Source organism: Pinus tabuliformis, chromosome 6 (genome assembly GCF_031772625.1).
Source record: "Pinus tabuliformis cultivar Carrire ecotype Pingquan chromosome 6, CPIR1, whole genome shotgun sequence".
In the NCBI taxonomy this organism is placed as follows: Eukaryota; Viridiplantae; Streptophyta; class Pinopsida; order Pinales; family Pinaceae; genus Pinus; species Pinus tabuliformis.
Window position 1 is genome coordinate 1,639,037,323 of NC_142292.1, and position 22,668 is coordinate 1,639,059,990.

General features: G+C 32.7%; 1 protein-coding gene across 1 annotated transcript; it reads left to right on the forward strand.

Moving 5' to 3' along the window:
- The first annotated feature begins 5,657 nt into the window (after nt 1-5,657).
- LOC149265223 (metal transporter Nramp7.2-like) lies at nt 5,658-21,148 on the forward strand. Its single transcript, XM_089392303.1, has 13 exons — nt 5,658-5,806; nt 6,276-6,360; nt 6,488-6,528; nt 15,494-15,572; nt 15,678-15,782; nt 15,926-16,035; nt 16,155-16,336; nt 16,531-16,600; nt 16,710-16,883; nt 17,916-18,020; nt 18,141-18,272; nt 20,529-20,624; nt 20,729-21,148. Exons 1-13 carry the CDS (start codon nt 5,711-5,713, stop codon nt 20,990-20,992), a joined length of 1,539 nt encoding a protein of 512 aa, XP_089248429.1. The 5' UTR covers nt 5,658-5,710; the 3' UTR covers nt 20,993-21,148.
- The last annotated feature ends 1,520 nt before the right edge of the window (nt 21,149-22,668 follow it).

Genomic DNA, 22,668 nt, shown 5'->3' on the forward strand with positions numbered 1-22,668 from the left:
TCTCATAATGAAAACATTGAGCCTATATGAACATTTATGATAAAAAAATTTGAAAATCTCATGTTTGACAAGTTCAAAGAATTCATCATGCACTCTCTTGCTTTTGGCAAATAAATTTTTTAGTGTTTCAGTAAGTTCTCCTAAATTGTTGGTTAAATTTAAGGATTTCTTTCTTCATGAAAAATTCTCATATCCTCGAACCTTTATCGAATTGATTACAAATAAAACCAAAGTTTTACCTTTGATGGTGCTATTAAATCTATGCCTTTTTAAACATATATGTGTTCCTATTCTATTTCCATTTTTTTATAAAATTTAGTTCAAGAAAATATCAATTTCACCATAACATTGATACAATATGCGAGGAATTGCATGTCTTAATCTTTTATTTTCTATTAAGTTAACTTCATTGAGTTAATATTTTAAAATTTTAGTGTGTAGAACAAAGGATTTGCAAAGAAAGAATATTTGCAAGAAGAGGTAGGTGCAAAAGAAGAAAAATGAAGGCTTCCTATACACTCGTTTCTTTGTTCCACACAATAAAAGTTTCCTTCCCACCTCCGTAATTTGTATAGTGAAACTATTTTTCGTACCTCAAAAATTTGTAGAATGAAATCTTCCTCTACATCTTAAAGTGAATTTGTGGCAACCGCTGCAACAATTGCAAAGTGTGTATGTCTCGGGGTTTGGGTTTCATTGTGCATAGTGTAGTGGTGAGCAGTAGGATTTTATTCATTCTTCATTTGCATCTCGAAGTGAACCCGAGGGAGCTACTATAACATTTGCAAAGTATACATATCATAGTATTTAGATTTCATTGTGTAGACATCGGAGGAATGGAAGAAGCTTTCATTATGCTTCTACACTTATGTGCAATCATATTTCTACACTCCCCACATTGAAAGCTTCTTCCACTCCTACAGTGAAATTCATATATTAATTTTGTGGAACTTAAATCTTTTTGTATGAACTTTCTCCTCGATTCCATTTAATCAAATTGCTTAATATGTATTTCAGATGTTGGTAGTATGAGTAAGCCTTAATTATTTTGATAATGGGTGTGGACTTTGATTGTTTGATGAGTAGTTTTCAAAAATATATTTTTCAACTTTGATCCGTCATTGAATTATCGAATTATATATCACAACATTCCACACATTGCAAAATAAAAACTTCCTCCACACCTGTGCACTTCGTATGATGAAAGTGCTTGCCACTCTAGACTTTCATTTGCCACTCTGCACTCCACACAACGAAATTAACTCGATTAAAAATAAAATAAATTAACTTGATTAAAATTCATATTAGGATCAAGTTTGTAAGTGGAAATTTAAGTGCCACAAAATTAATATATCAATTTCACATATTTTATACAATCAAGGTTTAGCTTTTATTGTATGGAATAAAAAGATTCAAAGAAAGGTTTCATTTAGCAAGTCTAAAAACACAATATTCTCGAATAATAACATACTTTGCACAATGAAGGTTTAGTTTTCATTGGGCCAAATCAAATAATGACACACTCTGCACAATTAGGATTTATATTTCATTGTGTGAAATACAAAGGCATGATGAAATTTTTATTGTGCCTACTATGGAAATTTTGTGGAGTGTAAAACTGGAGAGAAAGCTATGTAGAGGTGGATTTCATTGTGCTAAGTACGAAAGTGTGCAATTGTTTAAAGGTGGATTTCATTGTGCGAGATAAATAGGTGAGGAGGTGGAAATAATGATATATTGTGAAAATGCGGGCATTTTCAAATAACGACAAAACATAGGCCCCACATAAAAAAACACAACCTTAAATAATTAAATAGTGATAAAGATAGGAAGTATACTACATTGCAACTATTAATCTTGTTTGAATTATTAACTGCTCAAAAAAATCATTTTAACTTTATAAAATTTTAACAATTCAAAAAAATACTATCAAATTTAAATATATAATTGTTTCCTTATAAACAATGTAGATTAAACTAATTCAAATTAATTAAATTAACTTGTTAAATTATTAACAAAACATGAAAATAAAATTTTATTAATTATTTTTATTTAAACCACCCTCAAACAATATATTCTAGAACTACTATTCAATAAATTAATTTAATTTTATTAAATTATTGAATATCAAAAAACATAAAAATATATTTCTATATATATTGAATATCAAAAAACATAAAAATATATTTCTATATATTTTTATTCACTTATATGGTATAAAAGAGAATAAAAATAATAGGTTTTGAAGACAAAATAATAAATTAGAGTATAATGTTTTCAGGCTAATATTTACAATATTTTTGAAAATGAAATAATCATATAAATCATATTTTTCAAAAAAAAAAATAATATAATAAACGAATAAATAATCAAAAATTTTAAAATCGATAATAATTTGATAAGTTTATTAGGAGATGTTTTCATTTTTAAATAATAATAATAATAAGAATGAGAATGGTGGTACTCATTAAAACTAAATGATAATAATAATAATGATTAATATACACTAAAATGAAATGATTTAGAAAACTTTATAAAGGTGGGAGATTATTTGAAATATCTGAGAATTTTACTTTTGTATTTGAAAGCATTTGAAGATCACCATATTTTTATTGAGTTAAATGGGGAACAAAAGTTTTGAAATTTAAATCTAATCTGAGTATAAGTTAGACAATTGAAGAGAATGTGATGTTCATTTCCAACCTTCTTAATGTCATAAAAGTGATAGATGCTTTCATTTCATGGTGTTTTGGTTAATCAAAGATGCGTTTCACTATAAGACTCATGAGAATTTGTTGTTATTTTATCAATGTGAAGACAACAAGATCCTTTGTATTTTCATGATTTTGTTGATCATCTCATAATATTGTAGTTTCCTTTTTCCCTCCTCTCTTTTATCTTCTTCTAAAGATTTTCTTTGGGAATGTTTTTAAAATATTTTTGGGAAAATAGTCTCAATTTTTTTTCTAAAGTCAACTAAACAACAATAGAGATCAACTTTATTATTGCAACTTTATGGATGATATCTCATACTTGGCTTTTAGCTGTTTCATTGTGTCTTTCTAGCCACAAGCTATTTTTTTGTTTCAAAATAATGTGTTATAGCTTGGGTAAATGGGGATAATCATAATGGTCCTATAATTAGAAGGAATTCTTTTATCCCTAATTTTAAAGATAGGTACAATGATATTTTGCAACCAATGTTTAGGGAAGTCTACCTTCACTTCCAAATTGAAGGTCCTTTCTATGTGAAGGAGAAGAATAAACCCTTTTGCTTTAATTACTTTAGCATGGTAGCTTTTAATATCCTTAGCTTTCTCAATTAAAAGCCACTTAGCCCTGAACTCTATATTTTCCTTGAAAGATATAGGCATCAATCCATAATAAGCATCAAAACACTTACTTCATGGTACTTGTTAAAATTAAAAATATCATAAGAAATGACTAAATTATAAGTTTATTTCAAATTATTAGAATTATTATTGTTAATTATATAAAGTTAATATAAATTGTACATATACACAGTTAAAAAAACAAACAATATTCTTAATCATGGATATTTGCTCCTACTTTATATCAACATTATTAATATGTAAATAGGTTTTGATACAATACCATGGGCCAATACCATGGTTTATCAATACCACATGTCAACAAAACCATTTCTTACTTCATATGACATTTGTTCATATGTTTTTTTATTAACCAACTTAATTAAAACGACAAAAGCATCAAAATCATTTTAGAAATAAATCTCAACTTTTAATTTATATGCACTACTAAAAAAATTATATAAATTAAATCTATACCATCCACTTAAGTATTAATAATAAAATTAAATTTGTCAAAACGGTGTTTCAAATTAAACATGCCTATCTCATAAAAACATTCCAAATAACATTTATAAAATTAATAAATTAATTAAAAGAATTAAACAAAATCTTATTATTAACCCCAAAATCTTTATGCGGTAGAGTAAATATGAATTAGTGACAGTAGTGTTTGTAAATAATTATGCATCCACTGAAATTTGGAATGTAAAAAGCAATTCCATTAAAATACTCATCACGCTCAAGGGTTACTTTACAATGTTTTCAAATTATCTAATATGTCATCATCAATGTCGGCGCTTGATACAGTGAAGTGACATGAATTGTTGTTCACATGTGCATGCTTTATGTCTTAATTATCTTCGTGAAAAAGGATACAGTACGCAATAGACATTATCACGTACGTACGACATGATTATGAAGTTGACATTATCACTTTTATTATCACTTATATTTCATATTTTCAGATTGTATCATTGTAATTTAATTATATTAATTTTTATATAAAATAATTTTTAATTAAAATGTTATGTGATTATGTAAGTATCTTATAGCTCAGATTCAATAAACTTAAATGAAGTAATATTTAGCGACAATGTTTCATGAGAGTCTGGTGGTTGGAAAGTGAATCCTTAATTTGCATTTTTATTGAATGCGAATTTTTAATTTGCATTGTTTTCATTAAAGTAGTAGAAAAACTTTTCACAATTTAATTTAGACTTATCATCTTAATTATTGAATTTGTTTTAGGTATAAAAATATTGGTTAAATATTCTTTTATTTAATATCAAATAAATTCTAATTTAAATTCAAATTTAAATTCAAATTCGGTCATATGCTTAATTTCAAATGAAAAAATTAAATCAGATATATTTACTGTGTTTGTCAGACTTCACCATAGAAATAGGGAGTCGTCTATCGAGGTGGAGGAATTGCAAGAACGATCCGAAAACACATAAAATTTTGAAATTTAAAAGCCATAATTTGAACTTACAAAAATCATAATCAAATTTTCTATAAATATGACCAAAATTTTCATAACTTTTTGGGTAACTAGGACTGGAAATAGAGTTAGAAGGTTGCCTTTATTTGCATCGTATTTGTGTTGATCTCGCGAGTATTTAGACTTTGCTTTATACAGGATCAAATTACATTAATTAATATCCGCAAGGATAAGTGAATACATCGGAATCAACCTTAAGTTAAGTAATATTTTATTTGGATGACTTATAATAGGGAGACATCCAATGTATTTAAATTAAAAAGTTACATATTTAGGCAGACTTACCTTACAATATACTTAAAAATAGAGTGGTTGGAAATAATATAATAGAACCACGTTCAATGGTTTCACAAATACCAAGAACGTCTGTGTGAAAGTGGTTGGAAAAATAACAATGTAAAACACTCCCCGCGCTGGACACGAAACGATCGAATATATATTTTAATGCTTAGGGTGAGAATACTCGTTCGCTTGACATCGACCTGTTACCACTATTAACAGCCAAGTATTAAACAATTGTGTTGTCTACGTCAAGCGGGAAAGCGACAGTGATCGGCGTTGGCAAACCGTGGGACCATCTCTGCCGACCGCCGGTCATCGTTGGCCCTTTGTTTCATTATTTTATTATTTGGGTGAGTTTATATAGTTAGGTTAAGTCGATTGCAGATTTTTCGAATATTTTAAAATCACAGATATGAACGCGGTCAAAAATTGATGATGCTCATGTCCATCTGATTCAGAAAATCTACAATCAACTTAAGGATGACCAAATTTATATAATGAGAACAAAATCCATTGCTTCATATGAGCTTCCTCGAATTCCCATTTGCCTCCAAAGTCAGGTGCTGACAGACTGTGGACTCCAGACTCGAAAGCAATGAATGACCGATCAGTAGAGAGACCTGAGCAGTTAGAGGGCAGCGCCGCACTAGAAATAGAGTCCATATCAGACAGCATTAAGATAACAGACGAGGTAAATTCTGCAAATCACTATCATTTTATTCATCCCACAAGTTTCCAGTTATAGTAACATTCCATTTCCAGTTAGAGGAACATTCCTCTTTAACTTATTTCCAGTTATAAGAGCATTCCTCTTTAACTTATAGCGATCGTAAATTCTAGCAATATTCTGAATATCTAACCATCAGGAAAAAATTCAATTCTTTAACCTCTTTCCTATAGTCATATTCCAAAATCTGCAATCAACATAAAAATTCTAGAACATTCCCTATTACCTTTCATAATGATGGCAGGACATTCCTTATCACCTTTCAACTTAAGTTGGCGTGAGAACGAGTTGGCTGCATCGTATTCTATAAAATGTTAAATATTACTTTAAAAATTTGGTGGATTGGCTGAAGCGTTGGAGTAGCTTGATTTTCAAGCAAAAGAATTCGAAAATTTAGTCACTTATCATGTTTTTTAATTGTGAATTATTACAGAAACTAAAACCTGCATGGAAGAAATTATTAGAGTATATTGGACCGGGAATTATGATCGCCATAGCCTTCCTTGATCCTGGATGCGGTAAGCAATTTTCATATTCTTGTGAGCGGCAAGCGAAAAAACGGATTCATATGTTGACTATTGGTAATTCTCGTTGTCTCGATTGAGTCTGATGAGTTGATTATTGTTTACTTTCCTTGTATTTCAGTGGAGTCTGATTTGCAGGCAGGGGCGCAGTATAAATATGAGGTATATCCCAACACAGCAAGATATACAACATGATAGGAAATACTCATTTTATATACGTGATAGGAAATACTCATTATATATATAAGATAGGAAGATTGAAGTATATTATATTGTTCAGTTTATAACAAATCAAATGAGATTTTGTGAAATAGAAGTGTTTTATACACAAGTGTATCTGATATTATTTTAGAGGGTATATGATACTAAAATTATTTTAGTAAAATTATTTTTTTTAATTTTATTTTAAATATATGTTTTCAAATATGTTTGAGTAATTAATTGCTTATTAAATATATAATTAGTTTAAACTTATTTTAATTCTGGATCTAATAAGCACAGAGGATCAAATATTTTGAGTTGCAAACATTTTTTAGAATGAAAAGAAGTTTGATTCTTCTCTGCACTTAGTACATCCCGAACTAAGATGGAACTAAAATAGTATAATATATTTGTAACTGATATTAAAATATTTTATTTATAACTCACCTCCACATTAAAATTTTAAAAGAACTAAGAAACCATGAAGACCCTCAAGTATTTGGATTCGGGCTCTGCAAATCTAAACTAGGGTTTTGCTTTAGGGTTTTGTCGTTGGTCACCATGGCGGGGTGTGGAGGAGGGTGTTTAGCTCCCTCCTAAAATCAAGTGATTGCGGAAAGAAGAAAGTGAGTTGGATCGCATCGCTTCAAGAAACCAACAGAGGTGGTAGCAGAGGCTACGAATAAAGAAAAATCGGAAACCATCGGACCTCAAGGACAGGAAGAGAATCCTGAGAAAGCTAGTAAGGAGAAGAGAACAGAGGTTAGTAGTCAGAAAATTGCTCCTGTGAGTACATCAGGGGCCTGTAAACCCAAGTCAACCATGATTCCTCGAGTCGTTTTAAGTGATCCAGAACTGCAGGTGCACAGAGAACACATGGCGGAATATGCTGTTATCTGTAAATTTATGGGGATTTGGCCAACGGAGAAGGCTTTGCAAGCATGGATAAGGAACCACTGAAAACCAAAGGGGAAAATTGACCTTCACCTTGGGTCGAAGGGCTTCTTCACGGTGGTGTTCACAAGCTTAGAGAATAAAGATGGAGTGTTCGAGGGAGGACCCTATTTTTACGCTTTTGCAGGCCTTTACATGAGACCATGGGTAATGAACTTTATCCCAGAACGAGAAACTTTCACCTCAATGCCAGTATGGATAAGACTCTATTCCCTCCCTTTATATTATTGGATGCCAGAGTCTCTAAAGGCTATCAACGACAAGCTAGGGCATTTTATAAAGATCTCAGATGCTACTCTAAAAGGCAAATACACTTCCTTCACCCGGATATGTGTGGAAATGGACTTATCTAGTGCACTTCCAGATGCAATCATTTTAGAAGTGTATGACGAGGAATGGGTGCAGGGCGTGGACTATGAACACGTCCCATTTAGGTGTTGTAAGTGCTATGAACACAGGCACCTATATAGGGACTGCCCAATGAACAAGCTGGAGAGCAATACAAAAGCCACTACAAGCAAGGATCCTAAAGGTTTTACTAAGGTTGGGGGTAAAGGGAAAGGAGGCAAGCAGTACCAAAAGAAAATTACTGAAGACGGACAACCGAACCACAACAGCATCAAGATCATAGAAGAAGAAGTCGAAAACAATGGGATAAACCAGGAATCAAAGAATATTCCCACTGAGAAGGAAAGGGATGCTAATATGGAGGATATACCAAAAAACAACAAACAAATGGATGATTTTCCGAGCATGATGGAGCTCAGCAGGGACAACGAGAATACCCCAAGTGAGGCTAGAATGGAAGACCATGAAATGCAGGAGATTCTAGAGAGGGAGAATTTAGATCTAGAAAAGTTTATGGAGTAGGGAATCACCAAAGGGGTAGAGTCTTTACCAAAAGAGGAGTTTGACAGGGTTCAACAGCTCTTCCTTTGGAGATCACAAACAAAGTGTTTTGGAGTCAAAAGAAACCATGACAACCAGGAGAATAACGGAGTGAAAATGATGGAGGATACACTCATGCTTTCTTCCAAGAACTCGGGTAGGAAGAGAGGAAGGAAAAAACAGAATGAGTTGTTGTCCGAATGTGGGAAACTTATGATTAACTCAAGTAAGATGAGGGATTTTACCAGTTACTCCTTTACAAACCTTTCTTAGTGAAGCTTATAACCTGGAACATTAGGGGTCTAAGAAGTAAAAGGAAACAAAGAAATCTTAGTAGTAGAAAAAAAGAAGAAAAATAAGATATGGTTTTTATTCAGCAAACAAAATGTTCGATGGACAAGATCAGAGAGATACGCAACAAATGGTTAATCAAGTATGAGTATCTAGAGGTTAAAGCGGATAATTTGGCGGGTGGGATTCTTACTCTATGGGATCCTCAAAAACTTGGAATCCTGGATGTTGAAGCTTCTAGGAACTATCTATTACAGAGAAAAAAGGCGATACCAGAAAACTAGGCAGAGACTCCATTGCCTTCCAAAACTTCATGAATAACATGGGCCTAGTGGACACCGAAAGAGTAAATGACACTTTTAGTTGGAATAATAAGAGGGGAGGGGATTCTCAAGTCGCTTCTAAATTAGATAGATTCATAATCTTAGAGGACCTCCTTATCACAGGCCTTGATATGTCATCTTTAATCCTTCCCTTCAGAGGCTTGGACAATTAGCCTGTCTAGCTTGAAGCTACTTTTATGGGTACACCGAGGAATAGACCTTTTTTGGTTTGAAAATATCTGGCTCTCTCACCCTGACTTCCTTGGCAATATTGACAAATGGTGGATGGAAGATAGGCCCATTCAAGGCACTAAAATATTCATGCTGCAACAAAGACTCAAACACATCAAATCTAGACTTAAAGATTGGAACAAAAAAGAGTTTGGCAATATTTTTAAAGCCAAAAGAGAAGTTGAGAAGAAACTCCAGGAGATTAATCAGATCACCATCTCAGAGGGTTTTATCGAGGAACGGAAAATTCAGGCTGACTCTCTTCAGAATGAATGGGAAGATCGGTGCATGCAAGAGGATATTTTCTGGAGACAGAAATCGAGGGTGCAGTGGATTAGAGAAGGAGAAAGAAACACGAAGTTTTTTCATAGATCAACCTTGGATCACAGATCTCATAACAGAATTTCCAAACTTAAAGATTCTCAAGGGAAAGAGCTCGTCTCTCACAAAGAAATGGAATCTGTCCTAGTTCAACACTTCCTTAGCATAGCAGAGGAGCCTCTCGTCGACAAATCTCGGTTCATTAACAAATTCACAAAGTTCATTCCTAAGCTTGTAACCAGGGAAGACAACCACAATCTTAACATGCCAGTGTCTGAAGAGGAGGTTAGTGAAGTTATCAATGAGATGCAAAATGGGAAATCTCCTGGCCCTAATGGTTTCAATGTGGATTTCTTCAAAGCTTGTTGGAAAATAGTCAAACAAGATATCCTTGATGTTGTGGAAGACTCTAGAAGATCCAAAACTGTTTTGAAAGCTCTTAATGCCTCTTTCATAGCTTTGATTCCAAAGCAGGAAAAAGCTATGACACCGGACGGATTCAAGCCCATAGCCTTATGTAATGTGGTGTACAAAATTATTTCCAAAGTGATCGCTAACAGACTCAAGCCTCTTCTTCCTGCTCTCGTCTCAGAGGAGCAAACTGGTTTTTTGGGAGGAAGACAGATTCTCAACAACATCATCCAAGCTCACGAGGTGGTACACTCTCTTAAGAGCAATAAGCAAGTTGGTATGATCATGCAACTGGACCTAGCGAAAGCTTATGATAAGCTAAGATGGTCTTACATCAGGGAAGTGTTAAGATCTTATGTCTTCGACCACAACTGGATAAGATGGGTTATGGCCCTTGTATCCACGGCTAGCTTCTCCATTCTGCTTAACGGCTCTCCCTCTAGAAATTTTATACCCTCTAGGGGTCTCAAACAAGGAGATCTGCTCTCCTCCTTCCTCTTTGTTATCATGATGGAAGGGCTAGGCAGAGTGATCAAAAGGGAAAATGATGAAGGAAGAATCCAGGGTCTGAAGCTTACTCCGGATGGTGCTGCTTCTACTCATCAACAATTTATTGATGACATAATGCTGTAGGGCATTCCTACAGTCAAGGAAGCTAGAGATTTCAAACAAATCGTGGACGACTTTGCTTTGGCCGTTGGTACAGAGGTAAGCCTTGACAAATCAAAGGTTTTTTTTTTCAATATTGACATTGCTATTTGGAGGAACTTCACCAGAATTCTTGGGTTTCAAAGGGATCAGTTACCTTCCATGTACCTTGGAATGCCTCTTACTGACAAACCTGTGAGTAAGGTAGTGTGGGAGTTGGTAACTAATAAACTTCAGGATAAAGTAAGGAAATGGACCTGTGGGTCTTTGAATTTGGCGGGGTGTCTTGTGCTTACAAAGGCTGTCGTGCAGGCTATACCCATTTTCATGTTTTAAGCTCTTCTTACTCCCAAAAGAGTTATGCAACAAATCAGGAGTATTCAACGAGATTTTCTTTGGGGAAAAGGGGAAGAGAAAAGGAAGTGGGCTTTGGTAGCTTGGGACAAGCTTTGAAAACCTAAGGTCCATGGTGGTTCGGGGCTTCATGACCCTGAAATCCTCAGCAGAGTATCGAGAGCCAAACTTTGGTGGAGGTGGCTCAAGGAATCGACAACCCCTTGGGCCAAGCTTTGGAAGAAAAAATATGAAAATAGTTGGTAGGAGAGGGATCATATCAGAAATGTCAGGGCTCATCAAGGGCTCCCACATTTGGAACCTTGCTTGGGAGAATAAAGCCATTGTCCAGCATCATAGTTTCTGGGAGATCATAGCTGGGAACTTTGCATGGTTTTGGGAGGATAACTGGCAGCAGGAACCAAATTTTTTTAGAGAAGAACTAATCACTCTCAAAAATGACACTAACAACAAAGGTTTACTTATGGTAGGTGACTTCTGGGATCAGGTAAGGGACAATGGTAAATGGAGAATGTGGAAGAATCTTGGTTATAGTGAAGAGAGTCCTTTGAAGGCCTAGGTGGATTTCCTTGCTCTTGACTTGGAGAAGAGGAATATTTTTGTGTCTTCCTCATCTGACCAACTGAGATGGGGTTGAAACACCGAAGGCACCTTTAACCTCAAAGAAGCTAAACGCATGGCCCTAGGTTTTGATTATCCAATCCTTGATCAGGTTTGGAATGAACTTTGGCAGAACTCACAGTGGATGAAAATCAAGTTGTTTATGTGGTTGGTTCACCAAAAGAAAATTCTTACATGGGAGAATCTTCTGTAAAGGGGATTTGTTGGCCCATCCAAATACCATCTATGTGGCTTACAAGAGGAGACGATGGAACATTTACTAAACCTCTGCCCCTTCACCTTTACCTTGTGGAATTGGGCAGCCTCAGTCTTTAGGGAAACTAACAGGGACAGACTCAGCGTCACCAACACGTTGAAGAATTGGAGGAAAGACTTCTCAGGTAATGAAATCATTAACAAGGCTTGGACTCTGGTTTCGGGATTTATTATTTGGGATGTTTGGAAAGAACGCAATGGCAGGATTTTCAAGAAAAAAACAGGCTCGACCCAGAATATCATTGTGCAAATTCTACGACAGCTCAAAGATATAGTAGGAGCCCTTATGTGGAAAATTCTTGAGGACCCCCCTTCACCCCAGGATGCTCGCATACTGTTGCAGTTGGGTCTCCATTCTCTGGTTCCCCAAGGCACTGTCAAGGGTGTGAGCAAAACAACTGCTGGTAAAGATATCTGGCAGCCTCCTCCTCATGGTTTTTTGAAAATCAATATAGACGGGGCCTCTAAGGGCAACCCAGGGATGGATGGATTTGGTGGTGTCATAAGAGATGAGCAGGGGAGCATAAAGGATATCTTCCACAGTCATTTGGGGACTGCCACTAATAACATGGCAGAGCTCATGGCCTTAGAGCAGTGCCTGGAAATCCTGATGGAGTCAAATTTACACAATGCCATCATTGAAGCTAACTCAGAATTGGTCATTAATGTGGCCAAGAAAATGTGTAATGGAACGACACCTGGAAAAGTGTTGAAACATTGGAGGCTCTCACAGGTCTTTCAGTGTATTCATTCCCACTTGCGAACCTTGAGAACTGTCAGTTTCATTCATGTGCAAAGAAAAGCCAATATGTTAGCTGATCATTTGGCGAATGAAGGAGTGCTATGTAAGGAAAGCTATATTTAGTACGACTAGGATTCTATACCCTCTGGTAAACTAAGTGAAGATTGTCATCGACAGGCTGCCAAAGACATGGAGTCCTTCCATACCACGAATAATGAGTAGGAGGAAGACTAACGAGAGTAGGAAAGAGTGAAAGTCCTTGAGGCTGGTTGAAGTGTCGTAGTAAATCCTAATCGTCGATCCCACAGTCAATGCTTACATCATAGCTAACTACAAGTGTTGAGTATGTGGTAAACAACATGCTAGTTGAAAGGCCGCAGGCCATAGGATTTGATGGCCTTCAATATCGAATGGTTATCGGGTTTTAAAATGAACGGAGGTTAAGTCTAAGAGCGGACCCGAAGTTTTTATAGACCAAGGTTATAATCTATATCGGCTTCGTAAAGTGGGTAAGTGCCGCGCAAGCTTACGAAGCGATATCTTGAGGACCGTAAGATCAAATGGGTTTTGATCTACGGTGCAAGATCACTGTGCAACTCTGTTGATCAGAGAGAATATAAACCATCTGACTGAAGGTAAGATCAACGATGGAGATTGAGGGATAAGAATTGAGGAGAGATCAATAGTCTGAGCACTTAGGAATAATGACCAAGGGGTTAATTTTGGTTATGTGTGTAAGGTTTTGGGTTTTGTTAACCCTCTTGTTTTTTTATCATCAACGGGTCTGTCTTTTGTTGGCCTTTACACTTGTAAAAACATGTACCATATATAATCTTTTTTCAGTTAATTGAAGGCTCCACTCTTGACCCAAAAAAAAATGTTAAAACATGCACATCATATTTTATTTTTTATTATTAATATTTTCTAAAATACTACACATAAAATCCACACTCACCATTGAAATAATTACAAATATTCCTCATACATTGAATTAGAAAGCAACTATTAATGGAATTTCTTGTTCAAATCTTTTACTCAACCTATTTTTTGAAACATTCTATTTATAATCCACGTAAAACTTTTTATTGTTATTTTTTTAAATCTTATATATCAACTCCATATTAGAAATAAAATAAATTACACAACTTCATAGTTATAGAAAGTGAAAACATAACAATTTTTTTAATTTAAATTACTTTATTTTTCTCTAAATATAAATTACATATAAAATTATCTTAAACATTGAAATGTTTCACTTATAGTTGGCAGTAAAATATTTTTTGTTATTAATATATTTTTGTTTTAAATATCAAAGGTAAAATAAACATGAATTACATATCATGTAACATCAATAATGTTATTTCTTCTCATCTCTGTATTAAGTGGTGAACAAATTATATTTCTTCCTCATAGTAAAAAGTATTCTTGTTTTTACTCATCTCCATATTAAGTAGTTAAGAAAACACATTTCTTCCTCATACTATATCTCTATATGAAATTAGGTTACAAAATCTCTCCCATACTAAGTTGTAGAGTACCTCTATTCCCGCAAATGATACGAAGAATTTAGTTTATAACTTTCATAAAAAAAGAAATTAATAGATTGCTTCAAATATGACTTCTTTAGATGAATAATGAAATGTTATATATATATATATATATTAATTTAGGAAAACACTTCTAACAAAAAAAATTCTTTTGAGTTGCACTAAATTGAACAATATAATCTATATATATATATAAGTAATATTCAATTAATTCGACCAACTAAACTAACCCACATATGGAACCAAATTTTTATTTTATTTTAAAATAAAAAAATAATATACATATTTTTTTTTCTTATAATTATATATTAAAAGAATGTATTTGCTTTACTGATAGCTATGTGATTTTCGATGGAGTGGTTGATAATATAACTTCTTCTTTATTTAAAATAAATATATCTAATTCTTCTAATTTTATATTTTGATATCACTTTGTTTGTGTCTTATATGTTTATACATTCAACACATTGTTGCAAAAATAAGTCTACACAATTTCAATGAGATTATTGCTGAAGGCTTATTATTTCAACTTAAGGTAGATGGGGATTTGATGATTTTTTTTTTTAATTAACTACCTAGATTGATTTTCAATGAATATGTTTAGTTTGAATGTTTATTCATGACCGTGAAACGTTATAGAGTTTGTTAGGTTGCATTCACTTTTAATAAATTAAAAAAAATAGATTCATGCCATATGGCTCCTCTGCTCACCCATTTCTTAGGGATTTGAGATTATTCCAATTCTAACATGTTCATATTCTAATTTTATGAAGAAATTAATATATAAAAAAAAATTATTTAGTAAAATGGTCCATTTTACAATAGATGTGTATTTCATTTTTTTTCTGCAGTTAAAATTGAAAGATAACTTTTTTATACGTGGTTGATCAAATAAATGTATGCATTAGTAAAACATTTTTCATGTTACAAGAATATTTTGTTTATATTTATGAATTTTTTTACTATATCAACCACTAATATTTTAATATTAATGTTTTTTGAATTTAATTTTAATATTAATGTTTTTTGAATTTAAATGAGATTATGCTCTGCATTTTACTGTTTTCGTTAAAGAAGTTCTGAAGTTTAAACTCATAAGTTTTTTTTTTTTTTTTAATATAATATTTTTACACAATATTATTTTATAATAATATTAAACAAATATATTATGATCCAAGAGTATAATAGCACTTTGATTTCACGTTCATAAAATTTCAAGATATTTTATAATAATACATCTAAAGAAATGACTAATTAATATCCGTAAGATTATTGATTGCGTAAAATTGCCATGAGCTGATCGAAGGGGATCCTTATCGTCAGTATATTTTCCTTTGTAGCTACTGTGGATCATATTTGCCGGATCTGTTTTTGGCGTCCTTATACAATATCTTGCAGCGAATTTGGGAGTCGTGACAGGTCTGTCCAGAGACCCAGCCTCGGTTTCCTCTCTTAGACAATTATATGAACTCATATTTTCCTAACAAAGTATTATCCTAACCCATGACACTGTTAGCATCACAGGCAAACATCTGTCCCAACACTACAGAGAAGAGTATCCGAGGAAATTAACTTATGTCTTATGGCTGCTATCAGAATTGGCTGTTACTACAGCAGATATTCCTGAAGGTTAGCATCGTGTGTTCTGTAAATATCTTCTATCTTGTTTTTCGGTTTTAAATTGCAAACTGCTTATGACGTAGCTTTTAGTGAACATATTGGTAATTAATTTCTCATTTACCCACCGTGCTACTACACTGTATTTATGACAGTTATTGGAACTGCTCTTGCTCTTAATATGCTGTTGCATATACCTATTTGGGCTGGTGTTCTCATAGCTGGAGTCAGTACGCTCGTTCTTCTTGGATTAGAAAGATTTGGGGTGCTATATCTTTTCCATTATATTTCATTCATGTCCTTTCATGCTAGATTGCTTCTTAATTTTCTTATCAAAACGTTGTTCCTTGGAAATCTTTTAACATGTATTGTAATCAAATCTAGATGAGAAAATTGGAGGTATTCATTGCTCTTCTTCTGTTCACGATGTTGGGGGCTTTCCTTGCCGAGCTGGTATATGCAAAACCTAAACCCGGAGAGCTCTTTAAAGGAATGTTCGTTCCTCAGTTAAGTGGGCAAGGTGCCACTGGTCTGGCCATCTCACTAATTGGAGCCTTGATTACTCCGTAAAGTTCTATCATTTTTCCTTTTATTAATTCCATCAAAATATTATCTTACACAAGTTGTGAAATGTTTAGTTGATCCAGCTGTCTATCCCATGCCTTTCAATGGGATCCAGTGGCCTTCTTTCATCATGAATGTCTTCTGTAAAACATTTCTGACAAACGATATAACTAATAATATAATCATCCATGTCCAGGCACAATCTATTTCTTCATTCTGCCTTGGTGCTCACGAGGAAAGTAAAACCTACTGTTGATGCAATTAATGTAAGTACATTTCAACCTTTTATACAGCTCTGAAACCATACATTTATCGATGTTCCACTAATCAAATCAAACATCTATGAAATGATTTGGAATGTCATGTATGTTACAGTCGGCGTGCAGATATTTCCTCATAGAAACCGGAATCGCTCTATTTATCTCATTCGTCATCAATGTGGCTGTTACTTCTTTAAGCGGGGCAGTGTGCTCTTCCACAAGCCTATCTCCGGACAATCAAGCGAATTGCGCGAACTTGGACCTGAATAAATCATCTTTTCTATTGAAAGTAAGTCAAGATCCTTATATATCGCACTGATTTTTCTCTCTACTGTGTTGGTTTGTTTTTAATTACCCTCTCTGGTTTGTCTTTGCTAGTTTGCATTTGTCTATCCTAAATTTAAATCTAGCTGTAATACCACAATAAATAGTGAGGGTGATAATTGAAAATACATTGAAGAGATTGTATGGGTTTCTTATCATTAGATAAAATTTTACAATAAATTTAAATTTTCATTCTCGTCGTTAAATAAATTTTACGATAACTTAAAACTGATTTATTTATTTAAATTTCTATTAACTCAAAATGATATAATACAAAACCAAATTAGATATCATTATATAATTTGAGTCATGTCACAGTCCGCCACATAAGAAAACTGGTATTGTTGACAAAGCTCAATAGTCTAGGTCTAATGAAATGTAAAACTGGTATTGTTAGCAAAGCTCAATAATCTAGGTCCATCAAAACGTAAAAAACTAATATTGCTAAATTCATGACAGCTGAAAACTTTACTACTGAAAGTGAATGCCATAAGCCAAGAAGCCAAAAAAGGATATATATGTAATGAAGTCACTGTAGCTATGATGCCTTGCTAAAGCTGGAAGTATGTGTGCTAACCATATTAATAGATTAAATTTTCTGAAAATATCTTTATATTACTACTATCTCAAAATATATTTCTAAAAATAACTTGTACTGAAAACTATCTGTCAACTAACTCACTGAAAACTAGCTCAACAGAGAAAATTATATTTTATCAATTTCAAACCCTTATCCTAACGTTGCAGGGAAACTGACTCGTCGAATCAGGAGAATTCTAGCTTTTGCTATTAGATTTATAAAGACTGCAGAAATTTCGTTAGTAAATATAGCGACCTCTGGTCTCTTAGTTCCTGGTGTATCGGTTGTGCTTGAATTTAGACAATGAAGCTCGTGTATTTTCTTTAAATTCCCAATTTTCCGAAGAGGAGTTTTCCATACTCTTGATACGGGAGGTCCTAAATGGATAAACTGAAAAACCTCTTTTGTCCTCTTCAGAGTGTTCTAGGGAGCTGGAGCTCAATACTTTATGGAATTGCACTACTGGCATCTGGGCAGAGCTCCGCCATGACAGGAACATATGCTGGGCAGTTTATCATGGAGGTGGGTTATGAATGTATCTTTCTCCGCAGTTGAAGAGAAAGGATTATTGAATTTTGCCAGTCTAATTTCCATAATATTCCTCTGTTGACATCTAACTGTGGTGAGTCTGTTTCGTTACAGGGATTTATCAATTTGAAAATGAGATTATGGCTCCGTAATCTTATGACACGGTCCGTTGCAATCATCCCATCTCTGGTAGTTGCTATCGTCTCTGGATCTTCTGGTGCAGGAAAACTGATTATTATTTCCTCGGTATGCTCTGAATGTCTATTCTATTAGTTAGAATTTGAGTAACAACTAATCCAACGGTCTGATAATCTATATTACATTTACATTCATTTCTATTATTTATACCTTTTATCTTATCTTTTACTGAAAAATAATTGAACTAAATGAACTAGTGTGGTGAGTAGTTTAGTGGTTTCATAAATTTAAATTTAAATGGAAATGTTGAGCTAAACCTTATAAATTAAATGTTTAGTAAATCTGGTATCAAAAAGTTAATTCATAAAAATCAATAAATTATAATATTATTATTAATTAATTAGGAAGAGAAAGTTAATTTTTAAAAATTAATAAATTATAATATTATTATTAATTAATTATGAAAATATTTGATTAGTATAAGTTTAAAGTTTTTTATTTCAATTTAAAGTGGATTAGGATATGTTGATTTTTAATTTTATTTTTTAATTAATAGCTTAGATTGATTGTCAAGAGAATACACTCAACATATGATTCATCTAAATGCTTATCAATGATTGTAGTGTGTTATAAAATTTGTTCAATTACATTAACTTTTAATAAATTTAAAAAATTTAATACCCTAATACCAACAATAAAATAATTTCATATTTTAAATTCAAATAAATTTCTCTTTATAATTATATATCTATCATTCTTAAATAAAATTTAATTAAATAATATAATAAACTTATATATATATAGAATAATAATAAATTTTACTTAATAACAAAATTATACCAATTATCATAATTTATAATTAATAATTAATAATAAAATATCTAAATATTGTTGTGTGAATATAGAAATGATGTACAGAAATCATAACAAGAATCTTGAAAGTCCTGGTTACCGGGTGCAAGCCCCGGAAGTGATGATTGATGCTATGTGATTCGTTCTCCACATTTCACTAGTTTCAATCCCACTTCTTCACCCCTGTGAGCATCACCCGATGCAATGAGTGCTAAGAGAACTATTCAAAAATCATGAGAAATTAGTCAGTTACGACTACCTCTCATGGAAATGGTCATACGTTTGAATGACTTACTTAACGCAGTTGAATCCCAAAAATGATATCTAATATAATGCACTGCGTAAATCCCCCATACTTAAATTCAAAAAGAGTCAAGGGATCTCTACTTGAATGGTTCATGAGGCACAATACTTGCTAAGGTTTTGCAAATGGGGTAGCAAGCTAAGTGGGCTTGATTGTGGGGAAAAACTCCACAGTTAACCGCGCTTGAGCCAGAGGAGTTCTGGGATGGGTGACCTCCTGGGAAGTCCTGGTTACAGGGTGCAAGCCCCCGAAGTGATGATTGATGCTATGTGATTCGTTCTCCACATTTCACTAGTTTCAATCCCACTTCTTCACCCCTGTGATACCCCTGTGAGCATATCGTCATACGTTTGAATGACTTACTTAACGCAGTTGAATCCCAAAAATGATATCTAATATAATGCACTGCGTAAATCCCCCATACTTAAAGAATCTTGAAATTATAATGCGGCAAATACTCTTTAATATATATAATATGGTATCTTGAAAAGTTACAGTAAAATTATTAATTTATTTATTAATTAAATTTTAAAAATATAAATATATATGTAGTTAAATATTATATAATTAAAGAAAAATTAATAATAATTATTAAATATTAAAATAATAATATATATATTTTATTAAAAATATATAATTAATGTAAATTTAATTTAACTATTATAAATTGATATTTCATTAATTAAATTATATCCATTAGCGTACAAACAGATTTTGATAATTTCATTCAATTTCATTTCTTTTACATGGATCATAAAACAAAATATTTTATAAATGATATTTTTGAAAGTATTTTCTCAACTAAACCATATAAATTTTATATATTAAAACAGAAATTTAAATAAAAATTCAAATATAACAATTTGATATCTCTCGCGAATAAATAAGGTTAGTGACACACCTTATCATGCCCTAGCACTTCATAATTGACAAAAATTATTTGAAATTACACCCTACCTAAGAAAACCACCCGAAAAAAACATTCCCCCTTATTTCAAATTCATAAAACGCTACGAACTTTGAAAAATAATTTTTTCCATGTTGTCTAAACTTTGTCAAAATAAATAATATTTGTATCTATTGCGTGCAAATGATATCATTAAGCTTTGAGAAAATCAGTAATACTTGTATTCGTATATTATCCTATATGTACTGCTTGATGTTTTACCCTAGCGATAATCAGTAACATTTGTATTGTTTCCCTGCAGATGATATTATCCTTTTTATTGCCATTTTCAATCATTCCGCTGTTGAAGTTCACGAGTAGTGACGTAAAGATGGGTCCTCACAAGAACTCAATCGCAGTAAGCTACTACCAGTTTTCACAAAGAAAAATTATTTTCATAATGCTTTGGAAAATGTCGGAATACTTTTTGTATAAATGTCCGTTGCTCTTTATGTGTCGCAGGTTACGGTTGTGCCTTGGGCGATCGCATGGTGTATCATAGGCATCAACATCTACTATCTGGCGGTTGGATTTGTAAAATGGTTGATCCATAACAGTCTGCCTAAAATAGCTTCGATATTTATAGCAATATTGGTATTTCCATTCATTGTTCTGTATATAGCATTGATTCTGTATTTGACATTTAGACGAGACAAGAAAGTCACTTATGTAGCCCCAGGGGGGTCCTCCCTGCCCAGCCCTCTTAGCACTCCAATTACTCAGTAAGCAGAGAGCTAGAGAACCTTGGAACTTAATATCGTGCAGCGTCGTCTGGCCTCCATGGAGAAAGCAAAAGATGAAAATGGCACCTTGCCCATTCTCTTATATGGTCACTTATATATAGAATTAAAAAATGTTTCACCTATACGTGAAACATGTAGATAGTGTATATAGACATCAGCGTCCTTTTGTAAAATGTGTGCTCGTCAGAAATAGCTTTTAGTTGTTGGTTTAGTTTGTGAGAATAAAATGTCTCAATAGACCCTGCAAAATTAAGTCTCGTAGCTTAGAGGATGATCTTGGAAAAACATGTTAACATATGTTCATATTCATATTGGTATGTAAATATGCTTTGTTATGATCTTGGAAAGACATGTTAACATATGTTCATATTCATGTTGGTACGTAAATATGCTTTGTTATGATCTTGGAAAATCATGTTAACATAGGTTCATATCCATATTGGTATGTAAATATGCTTTGTTATGAATCTAATGAGAAGGTAAGGAAACTGCAATTTTGAAATTGATCTATAGACCGTTATCGTTCTTTCTTAACGGATTTGTTCTACGAGTCGCTCTCTTATTTTCTAACACAAAGGTATATTTTCGCTACTTCGAACCATATGTAGAGCCCTACCAATATTTCCAGTTGTGACTCTTTATACAGTATGTAATCTGTATTCGACTTCGTGTTGATTTTGGGAGAACAAAGGAAAGAAAAACCGGAAAATTGTTGCAACTTCCTGCCCAAAAACACAATTCAGTGTAGTTGTAAGTATAGTTACCAAATTCGAATTGGTAATTGGTCAATTCAGTGTAGTTGTAAGTATAGTTACCAAATTCGAATTGGTAATTGGTTAGATAGGGAAAAAAAATTAGAGTATACATCTTATAGTATTTAAATATTTTTTTAATTTAATTTTTATTTAATGAACTATAAAAGTTTAATTATTTATTTTTTATACTTTTATTTAATTTTTAACAAAAATTTAAATGAACCATCTTTATATTTTAAAAAGTTTAATTATTTTCTATTTTTTTAATATAAGAGAGTTATAGTTTTTAAATTTTTTTATCCAGAAGTTACCAATTTGTAACTGCAATTTGTTATTTAATAGTTTTTTCCAATATAAAAATTATGGTATTTTTTATATATTCTTTTTATATTACAAATATTCATTTCATAATCTTTTCCAATAAGAAAGTTACCATTTTAATTTTTTATTTTTATTATCACACTCACTCATTTACAACCACAATATTTCCAATTTATCATTTTGTAAAATTTTCAATATATAAATTATTAATTTTATTAAATTTTTTATATAAATAAAACTTATAAAACTTTACAAATAGTGGGATAAGTTTCCCTTATTGAAGTAAATCAGCGTGACCCGACTGATTGGGTGGTCGATGACATGATAGAATCAAATTAGGTTGATTGGGTGGTCGATGACATGATAGAATCAAATTAGGTCTGGGTTGGAACATGAATGGCCTCATTCGTATGTTGTTATAATAAATTCCAGTGGGAGAGCTCAAGCTCTTGAGCTTGGATACAACTTTGGATACTTTGGAGGACAAATTACGGACAAGAACCAAAAATTATACAACTCTGAACACTTTGGCGGACAAACTATGGACATGAATCAGAAAGGCCAGTGGTCGTGCCAATGAAAA